Here is a 19,262-nt window from a genome sequence, read left to right as displayed (position 1 = left end):
TGTATCGTTCCAATAGCAGTTGAAAAATATTAAAAATACATAGGCACAATTTTTTTTTATAAGCATTTAAAGTTCGAATTTTGACAAAATTTATCAAATTTAAAGTATAATAATTATTTTGTAGTTAAAAATTTATAAGATGTTCAACTTTTATAGCTAAAGATTGTAAATTGAACACAATAGGCTCTTAGACTCCACGTAAATAGGTTATATATAAATTACTTTATTCACAATAATTTCATCAAATATACTTTGTAATATTATAGGCTGACTGACCGTTTTCGCTCAGAATCGTTTTTCTTATACAATGATATTATAATATCATTGAATTCAAATTTAACACCATCCATTACAGTGACCCACTTGTAACCTACTGTACAGCAGAGCGACATCCACCTACCCACCTTTTTCGATTTGCATTGTTTAAATTCAAAGCAGCGACGGCAAGCCATCGGCGCTACCATTTAAAAACTTTTTAACAATTAATTTTTAACTTTAGAGAACAATTGATCATTTAAAGATGTAAATATAATTTTTTATGACATTGTGTGGTTGTATATGGTTAAACCTATGCTCAATTTTCTAAAAAATAATTCATTCACACTTTCTTCTAATTAATGCAAGCAAGGATCAATTATATAAAATTAAAGATTTTAAAGATTTTAAGCTGAAATAAATCATTAGTAAAACACTTAAAAAAGTACTGTCTTATGTTTCTGCTTAGATAGAGAATACTTTAAGACGGCTTTGCCTTAACCACTTGTACGCTCCTTAAATGGTGTATAATATGGATACATAATATACGATATACATATACGGCTATTGCTATACCTATCTACATTATATTATATAATTTACCTAAAAATGTTACTAAAAAATGTTTAATGGGAAATATGAGATGATACTAGGTGACTATGGGAGCATACCAGTCACCAGGACTAGATGAATAACCTTGATTCTATTACAATAATTATCGTACTAACATAATTTCCTAAATGTAGTTTATCGAAATAAGGTTTTAAGAAATTGATTTACGTTGTTTACACACATAACATCATTTTTTACAATCCGAAGTGTATCGCGTTCTAAGTATTCCATCCTCCAGTTTGGTTTAGAAACATCTGGAACAGATACATACTTTTTGATTGAACAAGGTGATGCGTTTTTGATTGCCATTTGCTCGAGATTCTCTCTTGGCTCGTTTGGAAAATCTAATCTAGGAGGGGGGAGGTAACGAAAAGTTTAATACAAATGGAAAGAAACGATTAAATTTGTAATAATTATTGATTTTAATTATATTGTTTTCATAATAAATTATACGTATAAACTATAAACATAATAATAAATAACGCTTTTATATATAGCGTAGATGTATTAGTAAAGCCCAGTTTATACCTAATTTATATATAACCTATTTACGTGGAGCCTAAGAGCCTTGTGTTCAATTTACAATCTTTAGCTATAAAAGTTGAACATTTTATAAATTTTTAACTACAAAATAATTATTAAATTGTATTAATATATCAGGAGCCTTGTATTAAAAGTTTACACTTTTTGGCCCAACAGATAAAACTTTATTGATATTTATTGAAAAAAAAACTAAAAAATTGAAAACTGAAAATGTCCGTAAACAGCTCAAAAAGATTCAAAATATTTTCAAAATGTATGGTGTATAGAAAATGCTAATATAAACATTCAGTGAAATTTTCAAGTATCTAAATTCGTTCGTTTTTGAATTACAACAAAATAAGGAAATCCCTACATGAGAAATCGAGTGAATATCCAATGTTGTAAAAATTTGAATTTCAAACCCTCATAAAAATTTAATTTGACTTTCTTAACCTAACCTAACCTAACCTCAGAATCTAAAACGAAGGAAATTTTTACGCAAAATTGGTTTTCGACAAAATTTTGATCTTTGAAGTCATTCAAAAAAAAATTAAAATAGATAGGTACATGCAATTATCACTGAATGTTTTTATTAGTATTTTAAATACACCATAACATTTTAAAATAATTTTGACTCGACATGTTGAGTTATTTATAGGCATTACAAATTTTCGATTATTATTAGTTTTTTTTTTTAACTAATGTCGATAAACAAATTTTCGCTGGGTCAAAAAACTTGAAAATGCAATACAGAAGTAAGTTGTTGTTCGTGGAAATTCCAAAAAAAAGTAGAGCGTAAATTCACAATAATGTCTTTAGAGCGTCTGTATTTCAAATTTTTACAACATATTTTGTCAAATTGAAAATTTTCAAACTATTCTTTGTTACGCCTGCACCGAAAGTTTGGTTTTCAATAGTGGTTGAAGCGTTGGAAAGCGTCCTTTTTCCGTCCAGCGGGCGGTAAAGTGGGAATCCTTAATAGTACCGAGCGGTAAAGTGGAAATCCCCAATAGTGCCGGGCGGTACAATGGAAATCTCCAAGACTCAAAAGTGCTGGTCGCACATATCACGTGCTTATCTCCTGCACAACCAGACACTGAAATCTAAATCACGGTCCTTACAAAACATAAACTTTTGGTTATTTCTTATATTATTCATATTATAACCCCCATGCGTGACGCTTAAAATAAATAAAACCAAAACGTTTCTTTCATGAAATATTGTTGTTGTCGAATTATGGTCTAGTTGTTGCATAGATCCCTGCATTACCTCTGTCGTGATCGATGAATGCAGAGGCGTGACAACAAATAGTATGTGTGGCTCGTGCGGGAAGGCAATTCCAGTCTTGGGCGAAATGCGGCCCGCGACTGAAATACCTCACTTCCCGCCCTTGACGCACAATATACTATTTTGTCACGCCTGCACCGAAAGATTAGTTTTCGATGACGGTTGAAGCGTTGGAAAGCGATGTTTTTCCGTCCAGCGGGTGGTGAAGTGGGATTCCCCAAAAATGCCGGGCGGTAAAATGGAAATCCCCAAGAGTACTGAGCTCAGATATCACGGGTATTCTCTGAACAAACAGACACTAAAATCTATACTACGGTAGTACGGTCCTCATAAAACATAAGCGTTTGGTTCGTCTTTATATTCATATTATAACCTCCTTGCATGACGCGTAAACATTTTTCTTTCGTGAAATTGTTTTCGTATAATAATTATAGGCTGTTGCATAGATCCCCGCATTACCTTTGCATTGATTACAATTTTTTATTCTTATTTTATTTTAATATAATAATATTATTATTTATACTGAAATCTATACCACGGTCCTAACAAAACATAAACTTTTGGTTACATCTTATATTCATATATTATTATAACCTCCTATGCATGACGCTTAAAATAAATAAAACCAAATCGTTTCTTTCATGAAATATTGTTTTCGTAGAATAGTCGGGTTGTTACATAGATCCTAGCCTGAATTACCTTAGCCGTGATGGCGCGATCAATGAACAAAAAATAGTATGTGTGGCTCGAGCGGGAAGGCAATTTCGGTCTTGGGCGAAATGCGGCCCTCGCCTACAGCCGCACACGTCGCACGCGACTGAAATAGCTCACTTCCCGCCCTTGCCACACAATATAGGTTATACTATTGTAGTTAAAAATTTATAAAATGTTCAATGTGGATAGCTAAGGATACAAAATGTAAAACAATGTACCGCGTAAGTATAGTTCATTCTGTAACCATAGAATTTAAAAATATATAAACACAATTTTTTTAAATAGTTATTTTATGTTCAAATTAGGACGAAATTAATATTAAAACCAAGAGAAACAATTTTGTTTTTTTTGTTGTTGTAATTTAAAAATATTATTCGTGGGTACTTGAAACTTTTAGAGTAGGTATATTATTAATTATTATATTTTATACACACAATGATATATTTCCAAGTGCAAATTTTTTCGACAAAAATGAATTTAACCTCTTATTGTAGTATTAATTCCTAATAGTAATTTAAATTATTTTAATCAAAATAATAGAAATATAAGAGATATAATATGGAAAATTGATGTTGTCGTAAACTGATTTTGTGTAAAAATTCCCATTTTTCATAAATTTTTTTCTTTGTGTTTCTCAGCACATAACAAAACTAATGGAAATTTGTAATTTTAATTTCTAGAATCTGCCTGCAACTAACTTTCCTATCAGGAAAATAGACCACGGGACATGGGTCTCCAAGCTTGATGTTTTGAAAATATTAGGTACATTAGTTTTAATTGTATTTAATATTATTAATTTCCGAAAATAAGTCTTATATTATATATCTTTAATTGTATTACCTCTCTATCTAAAATGTGTTGGCCCGTGATGCCGAAGCGTATCACAGATTTGAGCACTGGCCCGCTGTAAAAAAGGATGGAACCCCTTGGTGTACAGACACAAAAAAAATATGGCTCCACTCAGAATCTAAATGTTAAACACATAATGTCATCGTCGTAAAATAAATACACGTTCATCCCTCCGCCCAGAATCTCAAATGTGATGGTTATAGCTGCAGGTAACAGCTATGCGCAGGAAAATACCTATTGTATGTGGTACATAAACATCGTGGTGATTACGAAAACATAAATGTATTTTTTGGACTGTTATTACTATTATTATGATTGTACGATATAATATATATTGTTATGTTGTAAATTTTATACTTATACCTATGACGAAGTTTTCTTATTCGTTCCATTGCTGATTTCTCCACGTTCGTGATTGAATCCACCACAGGCTCAGGAATATTATTTATGGTTGAACAAGCTGTAGCCTGTTTTATTGACTTCGTAGCTGGTTTCGATCTGGGCTCGTCTTTATTCGTTTGTCCCGGCTTGTCTTGTATCATTACACGACGATCACTAAGGTTTAGTTTTTAAGTAGTGTTAAAGCATCGTGCGTCTTCATAAACGTAAATCTATGAAATTATATATGTTATTATAATTTCCTCTATGGTTTATTTATACCTATTCCATAGTTTTCTTTTCTGGTCTAATTCGTTTTTTAAGTTTTCCTTCCTCGTATTTGATACCAGCATATTATACACTGCAGAGCAAGTACATTCATTTGTTATTGACGTCGTGGCAGGATTCAACCACTCGTTCGTATTCGTTGGTCTCGGTTTGTCTTGTATTACTTTACCGCTAAAGCGGATGATTTAAATAATAACGATAAATTATAATTTATTATAATATGGTATTTTAAAGGCTACCATTACCAGTGTTGGCAATAAATAACTAAACAATTATCTAGATAAGATAAGATAAGATAATTTTAACAAAATATTATCTAGATAAATTTCATTTTTTTACACTTATTTTTATTGTTTTTTAGTATTTTTGTAATATTATATTTATATCAGTATAACGACATAATATTTATAATAACAACGAATTGAGCCTTTGAAATACACTTCTACGAAGTTAATTTTAATTTATTTTTAAAATGAATGGGGAAATAAACCTATACCTAATTAATTTTAATATGCTTATTATGGCTACAGGAGTAGAGAACGATGTAAACTGTAAAGTGCAAGCCCGCATGCAGGTTCTCGTATTATCGTAATATTGTCGTTGGCAATAATAACAAGAAATATATTCTTCTAATTTTATAAATAATTCATATTATATTAGAATTATAGTAACATTGGTTTTATAATATTTTAGGGGCACTTTAATATTTATCTAGATAAGCTAAACACTAGATAAATCGTAACATAACTATCTAGATACTTTAAAAGATAATTTATTTCAAAAAATCTTATCTAGATAATTCCCAACACTGACAATATGATTTTGTTTAGTTTTCTTATCAAACTATATGAGTATATAGTTAAGTTGTAGCCAAGCCATACGAGCACTGAGCAGGGCAGTTGGAGACAATATAATATGAAATTCATAATAATATATATAATAATATGTTGTTATAAAATATAAACTAAATATTATATGTTAACTACAGAAAAGTAATTTTGTTACAATTGCGTTACTTTAAGTAAAATGTAATGAAATTACTGCTGCTTTACTGAAAAAGTAATTGCGCTACAGTAATTTGCAATTTGCGTTACGTTACTACCCAGCACTACCCACACTGCGAGCTATATCGTAATTATTATACATTGCAACAGGCTACTTGAATCATATATATAGTACCTACCTACTATAGTAAATTATTTTTTTTGCATTTTTGCCATCAGAGAAAATCAGGCACGTAGTCAGAAAATATTCACTAGGTGGGCCAATGTTAGATGGGCCCCCTACCTAAATATATTACCTTGTACAGTTGTAGGGGTGTTCGACAGACGAGTTGACGACCATAATAATAATATAATTCTATATGAATCAATATAATGACAATACCCTTACTCAAAAGTATTTTAAAAATAGACATAAAAGTATACAACAGTCACTGTCTAGATAAGATAAGAATAACATGACATGCTAGTATACTGTAATAATATGGTACCAGTGTTGGGCTTTAAATAGCAATTATTTCCTAATCAATCGTTGACGATATTATGATTTATAAAAAATAAATTATCACCGATTCTTAGTAGGAACAGAATTTAAATGTAATACAATATACATATTTTATTCCAGAAATGGACATGGATTGAATTTAGTTACGTAACTTATTTTAGATTCTAATTAAAACCCGATATATTTGGTTTTATTTGTGTAATATTTAGACAATATTAAAAACTTGAAATTTCATTAAAATTAAAAGCCCCCGTATAATAATGGGCCCCTCTGAATACTTTGGGTGGGCCGGCCTACGGCCGGACACATAATAGGGTGGGCCTGGCACACCCTGGCCCCCCCTTAGCTACGTGCCTGGAGAAAATAAATAAATACATAGCTGCTATCAGTTTATACGTATACATTATACCTATATTGCTTATTTCGAAATTTGTTGCACATATTGTTGGATAAATAGTAATTTTTACAATGCATATTTCATATTTGCATTATATTTAGGTCCTTATTAGTGCGTAATATAAGTCTGGTCTGTAATTGAGTAATAATATATTAATAATATTCTAAATAATACTTACAGACTTATTGATTTGCGCAATGACTCCAAAAGATTCAAGTCTTTGACGCTATTCCTATAATCAATTGTATTTAATTACTTCACGATTAATTTTTATCACTTAGAAGTTAAAATACAGTATTTTTTTCATTTTTTTTTTTTTGTGGAGGGGGAAATGCATTTACTGTTATAGAATAATAATGCACAATTATTTTATAATTTACCTTCTATTTTATCGTGTTTAAGTTTTCCTGTACAGTATGCTTACAATAAAAAAATTGAGTTGAGTCATACTAAATTATTTAATATTTACATGCTACAAAATTCTGAACACATATAGGTCAGTTTATTCAGTAAATTAATAATAATATTTTATAACCTACAGTTACCTAAATTGGTTGGTTCTCATTTAAAAAAAGGTGGATAAGTGGATGTCGCTCTGCTGTACAGTAGGTTATAAGTGGGTCACTGTAATGGATGGTGTTAAATTTGAATTCAATGATATAATATCATTGTATAAGAAAAACGATTCTGAGCGAAAACGGTCAGTCAGCCTATGATTTTACCAAGTATATTTGATGATATTATTGGGAATAAAGTAATTTATATATAACCTATTTACGTGGATCCTTGTTTTAAATTGTCAATCCTTAGCCATAATAGTTAAAAATTTATAAATTTATAAATTTTTAAATTTTTAACCACAAAATAATTAATAAATTATAAATTTGATAAATGTTGTCAAAATTTGAACTTTAAATGCTTATAAAAAAAAATTGTGCCTATGTATTTTTAATATTTTTCAACTGCTATTAGAACGGTATATCAGGAGCCTTATATTAAATTTTCACGCTTTTTACCCAACAAATAAAAATGTATTGATATTTATAGAAAAAAAATCTAAAAAAATTGAAAACTGACAATGTCCGTAAACAGCTCAAAAAGAATCAAAATATTTTCAACATTTTATGGTGTATAGAAAATGCTAATATAAACATTCAGTGAAATTTTCAAGTATCTACAGTCATTCGTTTTTTAATTACAATAAAATAAGAAAATTGTTACATGAGAAATCGAGTAAATGTTGTAAAAATATAAATTTCAGACGCTCATAAAAATTTAATTTAAGTTTCTTCTAGACATTTTTTTTTTTGATAAAGGTAGACAAACTTATGAGTAATCTTATATTACATTTTCAAATCTTAGATTTAAAAAGAAAAATTTTTATGAATTCTCAACTCAAAATAATTTGCTATTTTTCGTGATTTTTCCGTATTTTGTCAAAATTTGAACTTTAAATGCTTATAAATAAAAACTGTGACTAAGGATTTTTAATTTTTTTCATCTGCCTTTGAAACAATAACCTAGGAGCCTTCTATTAAATTTTCAAGCTTTTTTACTCAACAGATAAAATTTTATTGATATTTATAGAAAAAAAAACTAAAAAAATTGAAAACTGACAATGGCCGTAAACAGCTTAAAAAGAGTCAAAATATTTTGTAAATTTTATGGTGTATAGAAAATGCTAATATAAACATTCAATTAAAATTTCATGTCCCTATGGTCATTTGTTTTAGAGTTACACCAAAAACCAAAATCGATTTTCTCGAAAACAGATTTTGCGTAAAAATTCCCGTTTTTCCTTAATTTTTCTTTTGTTTTTCATGTCGCTTGTGAAAACTACTGGGAAATTTTTGACCCCCCAAAGTACCAACTAGATTCACTTTCCTATCAGAAAAGTTACTATTGAAGAAAATCCAAGCACTTTTACTGTCTTAAAAGGTGATGACAGACAAAAAAATAAAAAAAAAAATAAAAAAAACACACATCATTCTAAAATCAATACATTCATCGCTTCGCTCAGAATCTAAAATTAGAATTTCAATTAAATTATTTTTAAAATTACCTAATACAATATTATTGTAAAGACGTTAACTTTCCATTATATACCTAATTGTAGTTTATAATTAAAATAATGTGTTAAATTGCATTTATACTTATTCTGATCTGTTCTTATCTGGTCTATTTCGTATTCTGAGTTTTCTTTCCTCACGTTTGGAGTATCAGAAATCTCTGTCACATAATCATTGTTTATGGTCAAACAAGCTGGTTTGTTTATTAATGACATGATGGCCAGCTTATTCACTCTTAGCTCATTTGTATTCGTTTCTCTCAGTTTGTCTAGTATCGTTTCACTGCTAAATTGGACGGTTTAAAGTACGATAGATTATATGATATGAAAGGTATGTTATACGACGCTACTACACGTTTTGATTAAGTTTAATTTTCATTTCAATTATATAGGTATAGATTAAATTGTAGACTATTGTAACCAAGCTATGGACATGACTGTAGTAGAAAATATAATAATTTAATATGAATTTAATAATTATATGTTGTCATCTTGATGTAAAAATTAATAATATTATACCTAATCATACATATTGAACGTAGATATATATATAATATATATATAACGATATATTATTATATTTTCCAAAACGTGTTTTATTTATACCTTTTTTGAAGTTTTCTTTTCTGATCTAATTTATTTTCTAATTTTTTATTCCTTCTGCTCGGAGAATCAGCTACTTTTGGAACAGAAACATTATTTGTGGTTAAAAAAGTGGGTGCATTTTTAATTGATATCATGGCAGGTTTTGCTCTTGGCCCATTTGTATTCATTTGTCTCTGGTTGTCTTGTATCGTTTCAACTCTAAATTGAACAGTTTATAGTAGTGACGATAAATCATAAGATTTTTTCAATAAGTTCAAAAGTATAGCCAGTATAGGTAGGTACATAATTTGATTTGGTTTAGTTTTTGTATCAATAACTGATTTACATTACATATATAGTTGTTTTATGTAATGTAACGTCTTACCTATTATATTATGGACTATTGTATAAATTTGAATAGCGCAATAATTATTTAAGTAGGGAAAGATACATAAAACATACTCAAAAAACGGAAATGTTTTTAAATTAATTTTAATATTGTATTACGTTGTCAGAACGTTTTTAATTAATATTGTCTTAAAAACATTTTTTGGCCAGCAAAGAAATATTTTTAACAATATTTTACTTTCTTGATTTTTAATCAAGTAAGTATGAAAATTGAAATAAAAAAAGTCTGAATTTTAAAAACTTCAAGAATTTGTGTTAAATAGGAAAATAATAAAAATGTAACTCAGTAATGATGAGTAGGTGGGTAATTTAGCTATCTTTATTATAAAATATTAATGTGAGAGATTTGATATCACACCCAAGCGGTATAATCACTTGAATCCATAAAAACGACGGCGTGAACTGTCCCAAAATTTCTATTTTTTAACTTTTCTCCTAAACTATGATAGCTAAAAAGTTGGTTGATAACTCATTAAAAAGGGATTATCAAGTAACAACTAAATGTGGAATTAAAATTTTTTTAAAAAAATTATTTAATTTTTCACAGATAAAAAATAGTTATTTTTCAATAGATTTTCATTTAGCGAGGTAGATTTCCGAAACTGGAGAACGGATTTTGTTGTTTGGGGTCTTGTTAGATTCACTTTGACTAGGAGAAGTGCAGTGAAGATTTTCAGAACTTTATCTCCAATCGTTAATTCACCACAAAGCTGTATAGCTGAAAAACATCCAAAAATGTCCAATAAAATTTGTTTCTTAACTTAATTTTTTTTAATGTTCTGTAGTGAATTAACTATTAAAGATAAAGTTTTAAAATCCTTTACTGCACTTTTCCTAACCAATGTGAATCTAACAAGACGCCAAACAACGAAATCTGCTCTTCGATTTCGGAGATCTATGTCTCACAAAATGAAAATGATTTTTTGTGGGGCTGTTCACACCAACATTTTTCTGGATTCAAATTGTTATACCGCTTGGGTTAGGTTAGTTAATATCAGTTAATAAATTTCTAAAAATTAAAAACCTAGAAAGTTTACATACCGATCCCTGACTTTTTAACAATACTTTTTTATAAAATTTAAAAAACATTTTCAAATAATAATTTAAATATTTTTTTTTGCATGTATGAGTCATTTTTATAATTAATATTGCCTATATTAATTACTAGCTGATCCTGTGCACTTCGTTGCCAGTTAAATGTATCAACTCTATATGACTCACACTAATTTAATATTCGGTATTTGGACCAAAATTTTGAACAAAATTTATCTTAACTTTTCTGTTGCCTGGAATAAAAATTCTGATTCGCAGCAGTATATATTATCACGTAGGCAATCTATCTGCGGAAGATCGCGGACTCAGTGCTGTTTGTACGTAAGTGTATAATATTTAACTCTTAAGTATCAAAGTTATACCAAGTTTATTTTGATATAATACGGTGGATTAATATAATTAGCATTTTCTATACACCATACAATTTTGAAAATATTTTGACTCTTTTTTGAGCTGTTTACGGACATTGTCAGTTTTCAATTATTATTTTAGTTTTTTTTTCTATAAATATCAATAAAATTTTATCTGTTGAGTAAAAAAGCTTGAAAATTTAATAGAAGGCTCCTAGGTTATTGTTTCAAAGGCAGACGAAAAAAATTAAAAATCCTTAGTCACAGTTTTTATTTATAAGCATTTAAAGTTCAAATTTTGACAAAATACTGAAAAATCACGAAAAATAGCAAATTATTTTGAGTTGAGAATTCATAAAAATTTTTCTTTTTAAATCTAAGTTTTTAAAATATAATACAAGATTCCTTATAAGATTATCAATCTCAATCAAAAAAAAAATGTCTATAAGAAAGTCAAATTAAATTTTTACAAGCGTTTGAAGTTCATATTTTCACAATGTTGGATATTCACTCGATTTCTCATGTAGTGGTTTTGTTATTTTATTGTTATTCATAAACGAATAATTGTAGATACATGAAAAATGTACTGAATGTTTTTATTTTCATTTTCTATAAACCATACAATTTAGAAAATATTTTGACTCTATTTGAGCTGTTTACGGACATTGTCAGTTTTCAATTTTTTTAGTTTTTTTTTTCTATAAATATCAATCACATTTTATTTTTTTGGGTAAAAAAGCGTGAAAATTGAATATAAGGCTCCTGATATATTGTTCTAATAGCAGTTGGTAAATATTAAAAATACATAGGCACAATTTTGTTTTTATAAGCATTTTAAGTTCAAATTTCAACAAAATTTATCAAATTTATAATTTATTAATTATTTTGTAGTTAAAAATGTACAAAATGTTTAACTTTTATAGCTAAAGATTGAACATTTAAAACATAATATATAAATTACTTTATTCACAATAATATCATCAAATATACTTGGTAATATCATAGGCTGACTGACCATTTTCGCTCAGAATCGTTTTTCTTATACAATGATATTATATCTTTGAATTCAAATTTAACACCATCCATTACAGTGACCCACTTGTAACCTACTGTACAGCAGAGCGACATCCACTTATTCACCTTTTTCAACTTCTTTTTAGAATAACTCACTGCACTACTGCAGTAAGTGCAACTCAGCCACCCTGGTAGGCAATGTGTGAAAATTCGATTTGATGCATGCTTGTAACTGATCAACCCGATTAACCAATAGCAACCAATAATAAATAAATACTATTTCTATTCATTATTTCTCCTACAACCATTAGCAACCATTTATAAACAAATATTTCCATCGTAATTCTCAAAATCCTTGTTTGAGCACTTCTATTAATTGGTCGACGTAGCGTGATGTTATATAGCCTATAGCCTTCCTCAATGAATGGATTATCCAACAAAAAAAATTATTTTTGAATTCAAACCAGTAGTTCCTGAGAATAGCGCGTTCAAACACACAAACTCTACAGCTTTATATATTAGTATAGATAGGTACCCAAGGTACTATCTATACAGTGTACCAGTGGCGTGGTGAACAATTTTAATTGAAAGAGCCAAATATATTTATTCCATCCACCCATCAAAACAGGTTGTATACCAAAATTTCTCGCTTCACTCGCAACAAATACCATGTAGAAAACATACAAATTAGATAAAATAAAAACATTTTAAGCAGTACATTCTAAATACTATAAAGAAAATAGTAATCATTTTAATTAAATATAATTTATAACAATATTTAAACAAAAGCTTCTTTACACATCTTGTGTAGAAAAAAAACATTAATACAAGCATTTTATTTATAATGGTAATTTCCAATTTTATCCATATTATTATAAATAAACTTGCTGATATCTCAACTCGTGTGTTCATAATTTAGAAGCAATACATTTTACAAATCTACCACCACCGGCACCGATAATGTTCTTATATGATGTATATTACTTATTATTTTTAGATTCTGAGCGAAGCGATGAATGTATTGATTTTACAATGATGTGTGTTTTTTTTTATTTTTTTTTATTTTTTAGATTCTGAGCAAAGCGATGAATGTATTGATTTTACAATGATGTGTGTTTTTTTTTTATTTTTTTTTTTATTTTTTTGTCTGTCATCACCTTTTAGGACATTAAAAGTGCTTGGATTTTCTTCAATAGTAACTTTTCTGATAGGAAAGTGAATCTAGTTGGTACTTTGGGGGGTCAAAAATTTCCCAGTAGTTTTCACAAGCGACATGAAAAACAAAAGAAAAATTAAGGAAAAACGGGAATTTTTACGCAAAATCTGTTTTCGAGAAAATCGATTTTGGTTTTTGGTGTAACTCTAAGATTTGAAAATGTAATATAAGATTACTCATAAGTTTGTCTACCTTTATCAAAAAAAAAAATGTCTAGAAGAAACTTAAATTAAATTTTTATGAGCGTCTGAAATTTATATTTTTACAACATTTACTCGATTTCTCATGTAACAATTTTCTTATTTTATTGCAATTAAAAAACGAATGACTGTAGATACTTGAAAATTTCACTGAATGTTTATATTAGCATTTTCTATACACCATAAAATGTTGAAAATATTTTGATTCTTTTTGAGCTGTTTACGGACATTGTCAGTTTTCAATTTTTTTAGATTTTTTTTCTATAAATATCAATACATTTTTATTTGTTGGGTAAAAAGCGTGAAAATTTAATATAAGGCTCCTGATATACCGTTCTAATAGCAGTTGAAAAATATTAAAAATACATAGGCACAATTTTTTTTTATAAGCATTTAAAGTTCAAATTTTGACAACATTTATCAAATTTATAATTTATAATTATTTTGTGGTTAAAAATTTAAAAATTTATAAATTTATAAATTTTTAACTATTATGGCTAAGGATTGAAAATTTAAAACAAGGATCCACGTAAATAGGTTATATATAAATTACTTTATTCCCAATAATATCATCAAATATACTTGGTAAAATCATAGGCTGACTGACCGTTTTCGCTCAGAATCGTTTTTCTTATACAATGATATTATATCATGGAATTCAAATTTAACACCATCCATTACAGTGACCCACTTGTAACCTACTGTACAGCAGAGCGACATCCACTTATCCACCTTTTTCTTAATAATCTCCTTATCTCCTTACCTTTAAACTTTTAAGTTTAATAATAGGTCTTCTTTTTATTTACAGATAATTTACAGTAGCCTAAATGCTCTTGGTGTGTCTTCCATTTTCTAATTATTTTCATAATTTGAAAAATTATAATCAGAATCAATTGTTAATATAAGCTTGTTATCCATCAGTTACAAAAGTAATAAAATAATGTCTATGCTAAGCTACAACTTTTGAAGACACTTTTCACATAATATATTATATAGTATTGCCAATTTAAATTGTATATTTTTGAAATAATCATAATAATTTTTTTGGCCATAATACAGTTCAAACATTTTTAAAATAATTATAATAATACATACATACAATAACAAATTATTATGATAAAAATAATATTTTGGCCCAATTCTATTTATACGTTATACCTATGTTGATTCCAGAACTAAGAAGACGGGTGTGGCGTCCTCACACTTCCATCTTGAAGAAGACCCAAAACGCTTTTTGAGTAGGTGCCATTATTATTCTAAACCTACTACCTAGTAGATAAGACAAAGTACAAAAATCCTGGTTCGCATGACTTGGTGACTGAACGGATGAGTACGGCCACAAGTTCCTTCGTTTATTCATTTTGCTTTGCCCTGAGAAGCTACGGCATCCATCGCTTTTTTGACAGTTTCTTCGTCACCCAAAAACTTCATGGAAACTAGGGGTTTTAAATTCTCGTCGAGCGAATATTCAAATGGTATACCCGTCGGTAAGTTTAACCCCATAATCCCTTCGTCTGTGATATCTGAAAAACAATATAATGCATATTTTACGCATTGCTTGATTACTCATTAATAGAGCTGATAATGAAATGCCCTAAAAAAATCCAATAAAAAAATGCTTGTATGTCCTAAAAAGTCAAAATAATAGTGGACTAATATATTTAATATATTTTTTTTTTTATTTAAAAACAAAGTTTGCAATTCAAGTCTTTTACATGGACTTAGAATCTCAAAAAATCATTATTCACATTTAATTTGCTACCGCCACTCGTAAGTCTAACCTCGATTTTTACATCGTACGAATCCGTTTGAAAAATTAAGACTATAATAATATTTGATTATGTGAAATCTTGTTAACGTAAGTAACAAAGTTATATTTTAATTGAAAATCTTAAAACTAAATTTAAAAAAAACCCTGATTTTAGTGTCCTAAAAGTTTTAAAATGCTCTAAATAATAAAAATAATGAAAATCAAAAATTATTGTCAAAAAATGTAAAATAAAAACTTATTATTCTGATTTAAAAATGTGAAACTTAAATGTTATTAAACGAGCATCGAGTAGATTAGGGAAATAATATATATAGATACGTGTATCGAAATCTCAGCCTTACTTATTTAAAATAAAACTTATTATTTTCGTTGTTCTGAAAATGCACTCGAATTTTTGTAATTTCAGTCAGTCTATAATATTGTTATAATATTGTTACACGCGTGGAGGTCTGCAGCGGTGGTAGTAAATTACCACTGCAATTTGCGGAGACCTTAATGATACTATATTATGGTCATCGCGAGGATAAAAAAAAACAAGTCACTTAATGGAGTCACCGTATTCGTCGTTGAAATCGATAAAAACGATATTATTTCACTCACTATCTAAATGCTTTATTATGCCCCTGAGGCTGTTTCCGTGAGCTGCTATTATAATCCGATACCCTTTTTTGATCTGAGGGACAATCACGTTGTCCCAGTACGGCAGTGTTCTTTGTATCGTCATTTTTAACGATTCGTGTGTTGGGAACTCACACTCGGAGGGACCGTCTACGTAACGGGGGGTCGTATTTTATGTGACAGTAGTGGGGGTGATCAACCTCCATTGGCGGTGGTGGGATGTCAAAACTGCGCCTCCACAGTTTAACCTGCAAAAATTATTATGATCATTTATTTAAATTATTTTATCCCCTCGCATATAGTCCAGAAGAAAAAACAAAGGAAATTGCATTCATCATATAATAATAAGTAGGTACCTAGGTAATTACGATTATGATGATATAACTAATAAGTAATAACGATCGTTATCTCGAGATCGCCGTGCACGCGTTAATAATTAATATACCTTGTCTTCGCCGTACTTCTTTGCTGTTTCAGACTTATTGAGGCCGGTCAGACTTCCGTAATGCCGCTCGTTCAGTCGCCAATTTTTGTGTACCGTGCAACTGTTTTTTGGATCTACTTGGTTTAGAATGTTACACAGAGTGTCTTGAGCCCTCTTCAAGACGGAAGTGTGGGCGACATCAAACTCGTAACAAAGTTGTTTTAGTGTTTTCCCAGCCGAAATAGCTTCTTCTACGCCTAAAAAAATCCAATAAAATGTTAACAAAAATAATATTAATATACAACACCAGTCGATATCGATCAATTGTAAATGTTAACGATGAATTTGACTAAATTTGACATCTGATTCCGAACTATTGTAGCTGGTATTAGCTACTATTGTATTGAAAATGACGACAATCAACAAAATTGCAATAAAATTGAAAAAAGGTCAAAAATTGCAAAAAGTTGCACTTAAAATTTGTATATATTAATTGGTACTCGTTTGAAACAAATTTATAACCTACTTAGCAACGAATCCGAACAATAGAAAAAAAGTTGCAAATGCAACAACATCCGAGCCCTAGTCATAATATAGCCTAACCTATTATGTCGTATTATATAGTCAGCTATCGCGTAAGACCTATACCTATTAATAAATAACACAGCTAAGGCTATAGTTATGATATAACTACGACACATTTTTAAACGTTAACTATATACATACCTATAAATTATAGGCTATAATAATACCTATAGTAACCTACTATACATTCGACTATAATAAATATATACCTATATGGGTTAGTATCTAACCTAACCTAGTACAATAAATAATAATCGAGCAACACTTTCATGGCCCGTTAGGAACCCGTTTTTTAAATCTTACTCTATTATAATAGTCAATAGGACAACTCGGCCGTAATGGTGTAGCGATCTTAAAATTAGTTATTAGTTCTAAGCAACATTGGGATTAGGTAAATATAGGTAGGCGTATATAGTCCGGTACTCCGGTAGCCGTTAAGGTACCTACGTAGTATAGATACAAAGTTAAATATTAATATAACTTGAAAGTTATAATAATATAGTTACCCTTGGCCTTAGCCCCTATCTTAATTATGGTATAGGTAAGTATTTTATTTACATTCAAATTTGTCACAAAAATGTTTTTAGTTTCAATTTGGTTTGAAGAGAATCATAAATTCATAACACTGAATAAAATGTAAAAGAATTTTAAATCATATATACTAATAATATTATATATAAGAGCGTCGGAAGTGTATTTTCGGCGTAAAAACTTATCTAATATTAAAAAAATTAAAATTGCCTTCATTCTTCAAGTAAATATTTAAATAATTGTATCAATATAGGTACATTTTAATATTTACCTTTTGGACTCAGGCTGGAATCATACCAACCACAGAACAAATTTTTTCTATTCCAATCGCTCTCTCCGTGGCGTATCATTACAATTTTATAATTTTTGCATGTCGACCTCTAAAAATTAAAAAAAAAATTTAAGGATATCACCTTAAATAAAACCTCTGTGCTATGTAGACGTGTAGTATATTATATTATATTACATAATATACCCCATTATGGATGGGTGGTATTCAGTGGTGGATTAAAGGGGGGAGAGGGGCCCGGGCCCCTCTCTCATTGGCCTAGCATCTAGGTTAATAAATTGGGCAGTTTTAAAATATTTGTGTCGCAAAACTTGAAAAAAGACATTGGACCCTCCCCCCCCCAAAAAAAAATCTAGATCCTCCACTGGTGGTATTCCTAGAAATAGTATTCCCGTTAACATTTCGCCACGCCACACCAGTTTGTAAGACATAATAATATTATTAATATTGTTTGACTATAATTTACTTTAGCAATATCGCAATAATTTTTATGAGAAATATTCTTGGAGGTTGTACGCCATATTCTTGATCGTTCGATTGTTTTAACAAATTGTTTTGAAAGTGAGATAAACATTATAAATGACAAACTGTATGTAATAATATTAAAAACTTTAAAATGTTTGGACTTAAAGATTTACTAAATTAGTATTAGGTGTAATAACATATTTTATAAACATTCGACAAACATTAATCTTTAGCTATTGTTGGCCACTTGTTTCTATGGAAATAAATTACGAATACAACCATACATTCAGCTTTTCAATATTTGAGATAGTCATTATCTATATACATAATATATAAATATATAATAATGAATATTGCTGTCCGTTAGTCTCGATAAAATTCAAAAACGGCTCTACCTATTTGAATAATTTTTTTTTCTTCTGTTCATAATTTATTGTCAAGGCAAGGTTTGTATAATTGAATGAAATAATATTTTTGAATGGAATAAATTAAACAATTTCAAAAAAATTGCAGGGCTTGAAACCGATTGAAATAATTTCGGTTTCGGTTTCGGGTTTGTATACCGGTTTCTAATTTTCTTTTGCGAATAATGAAATGGTTATCAATATTTTAATCATGATCTTAATTTTATTATGAGTATTAATGGAATTTACGTATTTAAAAACACGTCAATTAAAAAAAAATAACGATTTCCAATTTTTTCAGATTTCGGTTTTGAATTTAATACCGGTTTCCAATTTTTTACGGTTTCGATTTTGAGTTCAATACCGGTATATAATTTTTTTCGGTTTCGTTTTTGATTACGGTTTCGGTTTTAAAACGGTTTCAAGCCCTGAAAAATTGTATCTAATGATATCTAAGATTTTAACTCGATAAC

At 28.9% G+C, this 19,262-nt stretch overlaps 1 protein-coding gene and 1 pseudogene across 1 annotated transcript; both read right to left on the bottom strand.

Moving 5' to 3' along the window:
- Positions 1–1,002: 1,002 nt before the first annotated feature.
- LOC132940485 (uncharacterized) lies at positions 1,003–9,146 on the bottom strand. The gene is made up of 5 exons (XM_061008127.1): positions 8,962–9,146; positions 6,987–7,040; positions 4,900–5,076; positions 4,603–4,794; positions 1,003–1,216 (listed from the first exon to the last, which is right to left on the bottom strand). The coding sequence occupies exons 1-5, from the start codon at positions 9,090–9,092 to the stop codon at positions 1,003–1,005; spliced, it is 768 nt and encodes a 255-aa protein (XP_060864110.1). The 5' UTR covers positions 9,093–9,146.
- A 5,565-nt stretch (positions 9,147–14,711) lies between these two features.
- Positions 14,712–18,744, bottom strand: LOC132942214 (phosphoglycerate mutase 1-like; annotated as a pseudogene).
- Between the last annotated feature and the right edge of the window lie 518 nt (positions 18,745–19,262).

This window comes from Metopolophium dirhodum, chromosome 3 (genome assembly GCF_019925205.1).
Source record: "Metopolophium dirhodum isolate CAU chromosome 3, ASM1992520v1, whole genome shotgun sequence".
Classification (NCBI taxonomy): domain Eukaryota; kingdom Metazoa; phylum Arthropoda; class Insecta; order Hemiptera; family Aphididae; genus Metopolophium; species Metopolophium dirhodum.
The sequence above is the reverse complement of the archived record's forward strand: the minus strand, read 5'-3'. Positions and strand labels throughout refer to the sequence as shown.

Bases quoted from the DNA above. Each gene is read 5' to 3' on its own strand.
- LOC132940485 (XM_061008127.1), bottom strand. From the start codon at position 9,092: ATGTCATTAATAAACAAACCAGCTTGTTTGACCATAAACAATGATTAT. The intron at 7,041-8,961 runs GTATAAATGCAA...AATTGATTATAG, and splicing joins ATAAGAACAGATCAGAATAA to GAATAGCGTCAAAGACTTGA. The intron at 5,077-6,986 runs GTAAGTATTATT...CATCCGCTTTAG, and splicing joins TTGCGCAAATCAATAAGTCT to CGGTAAAGTAATACAAGACA.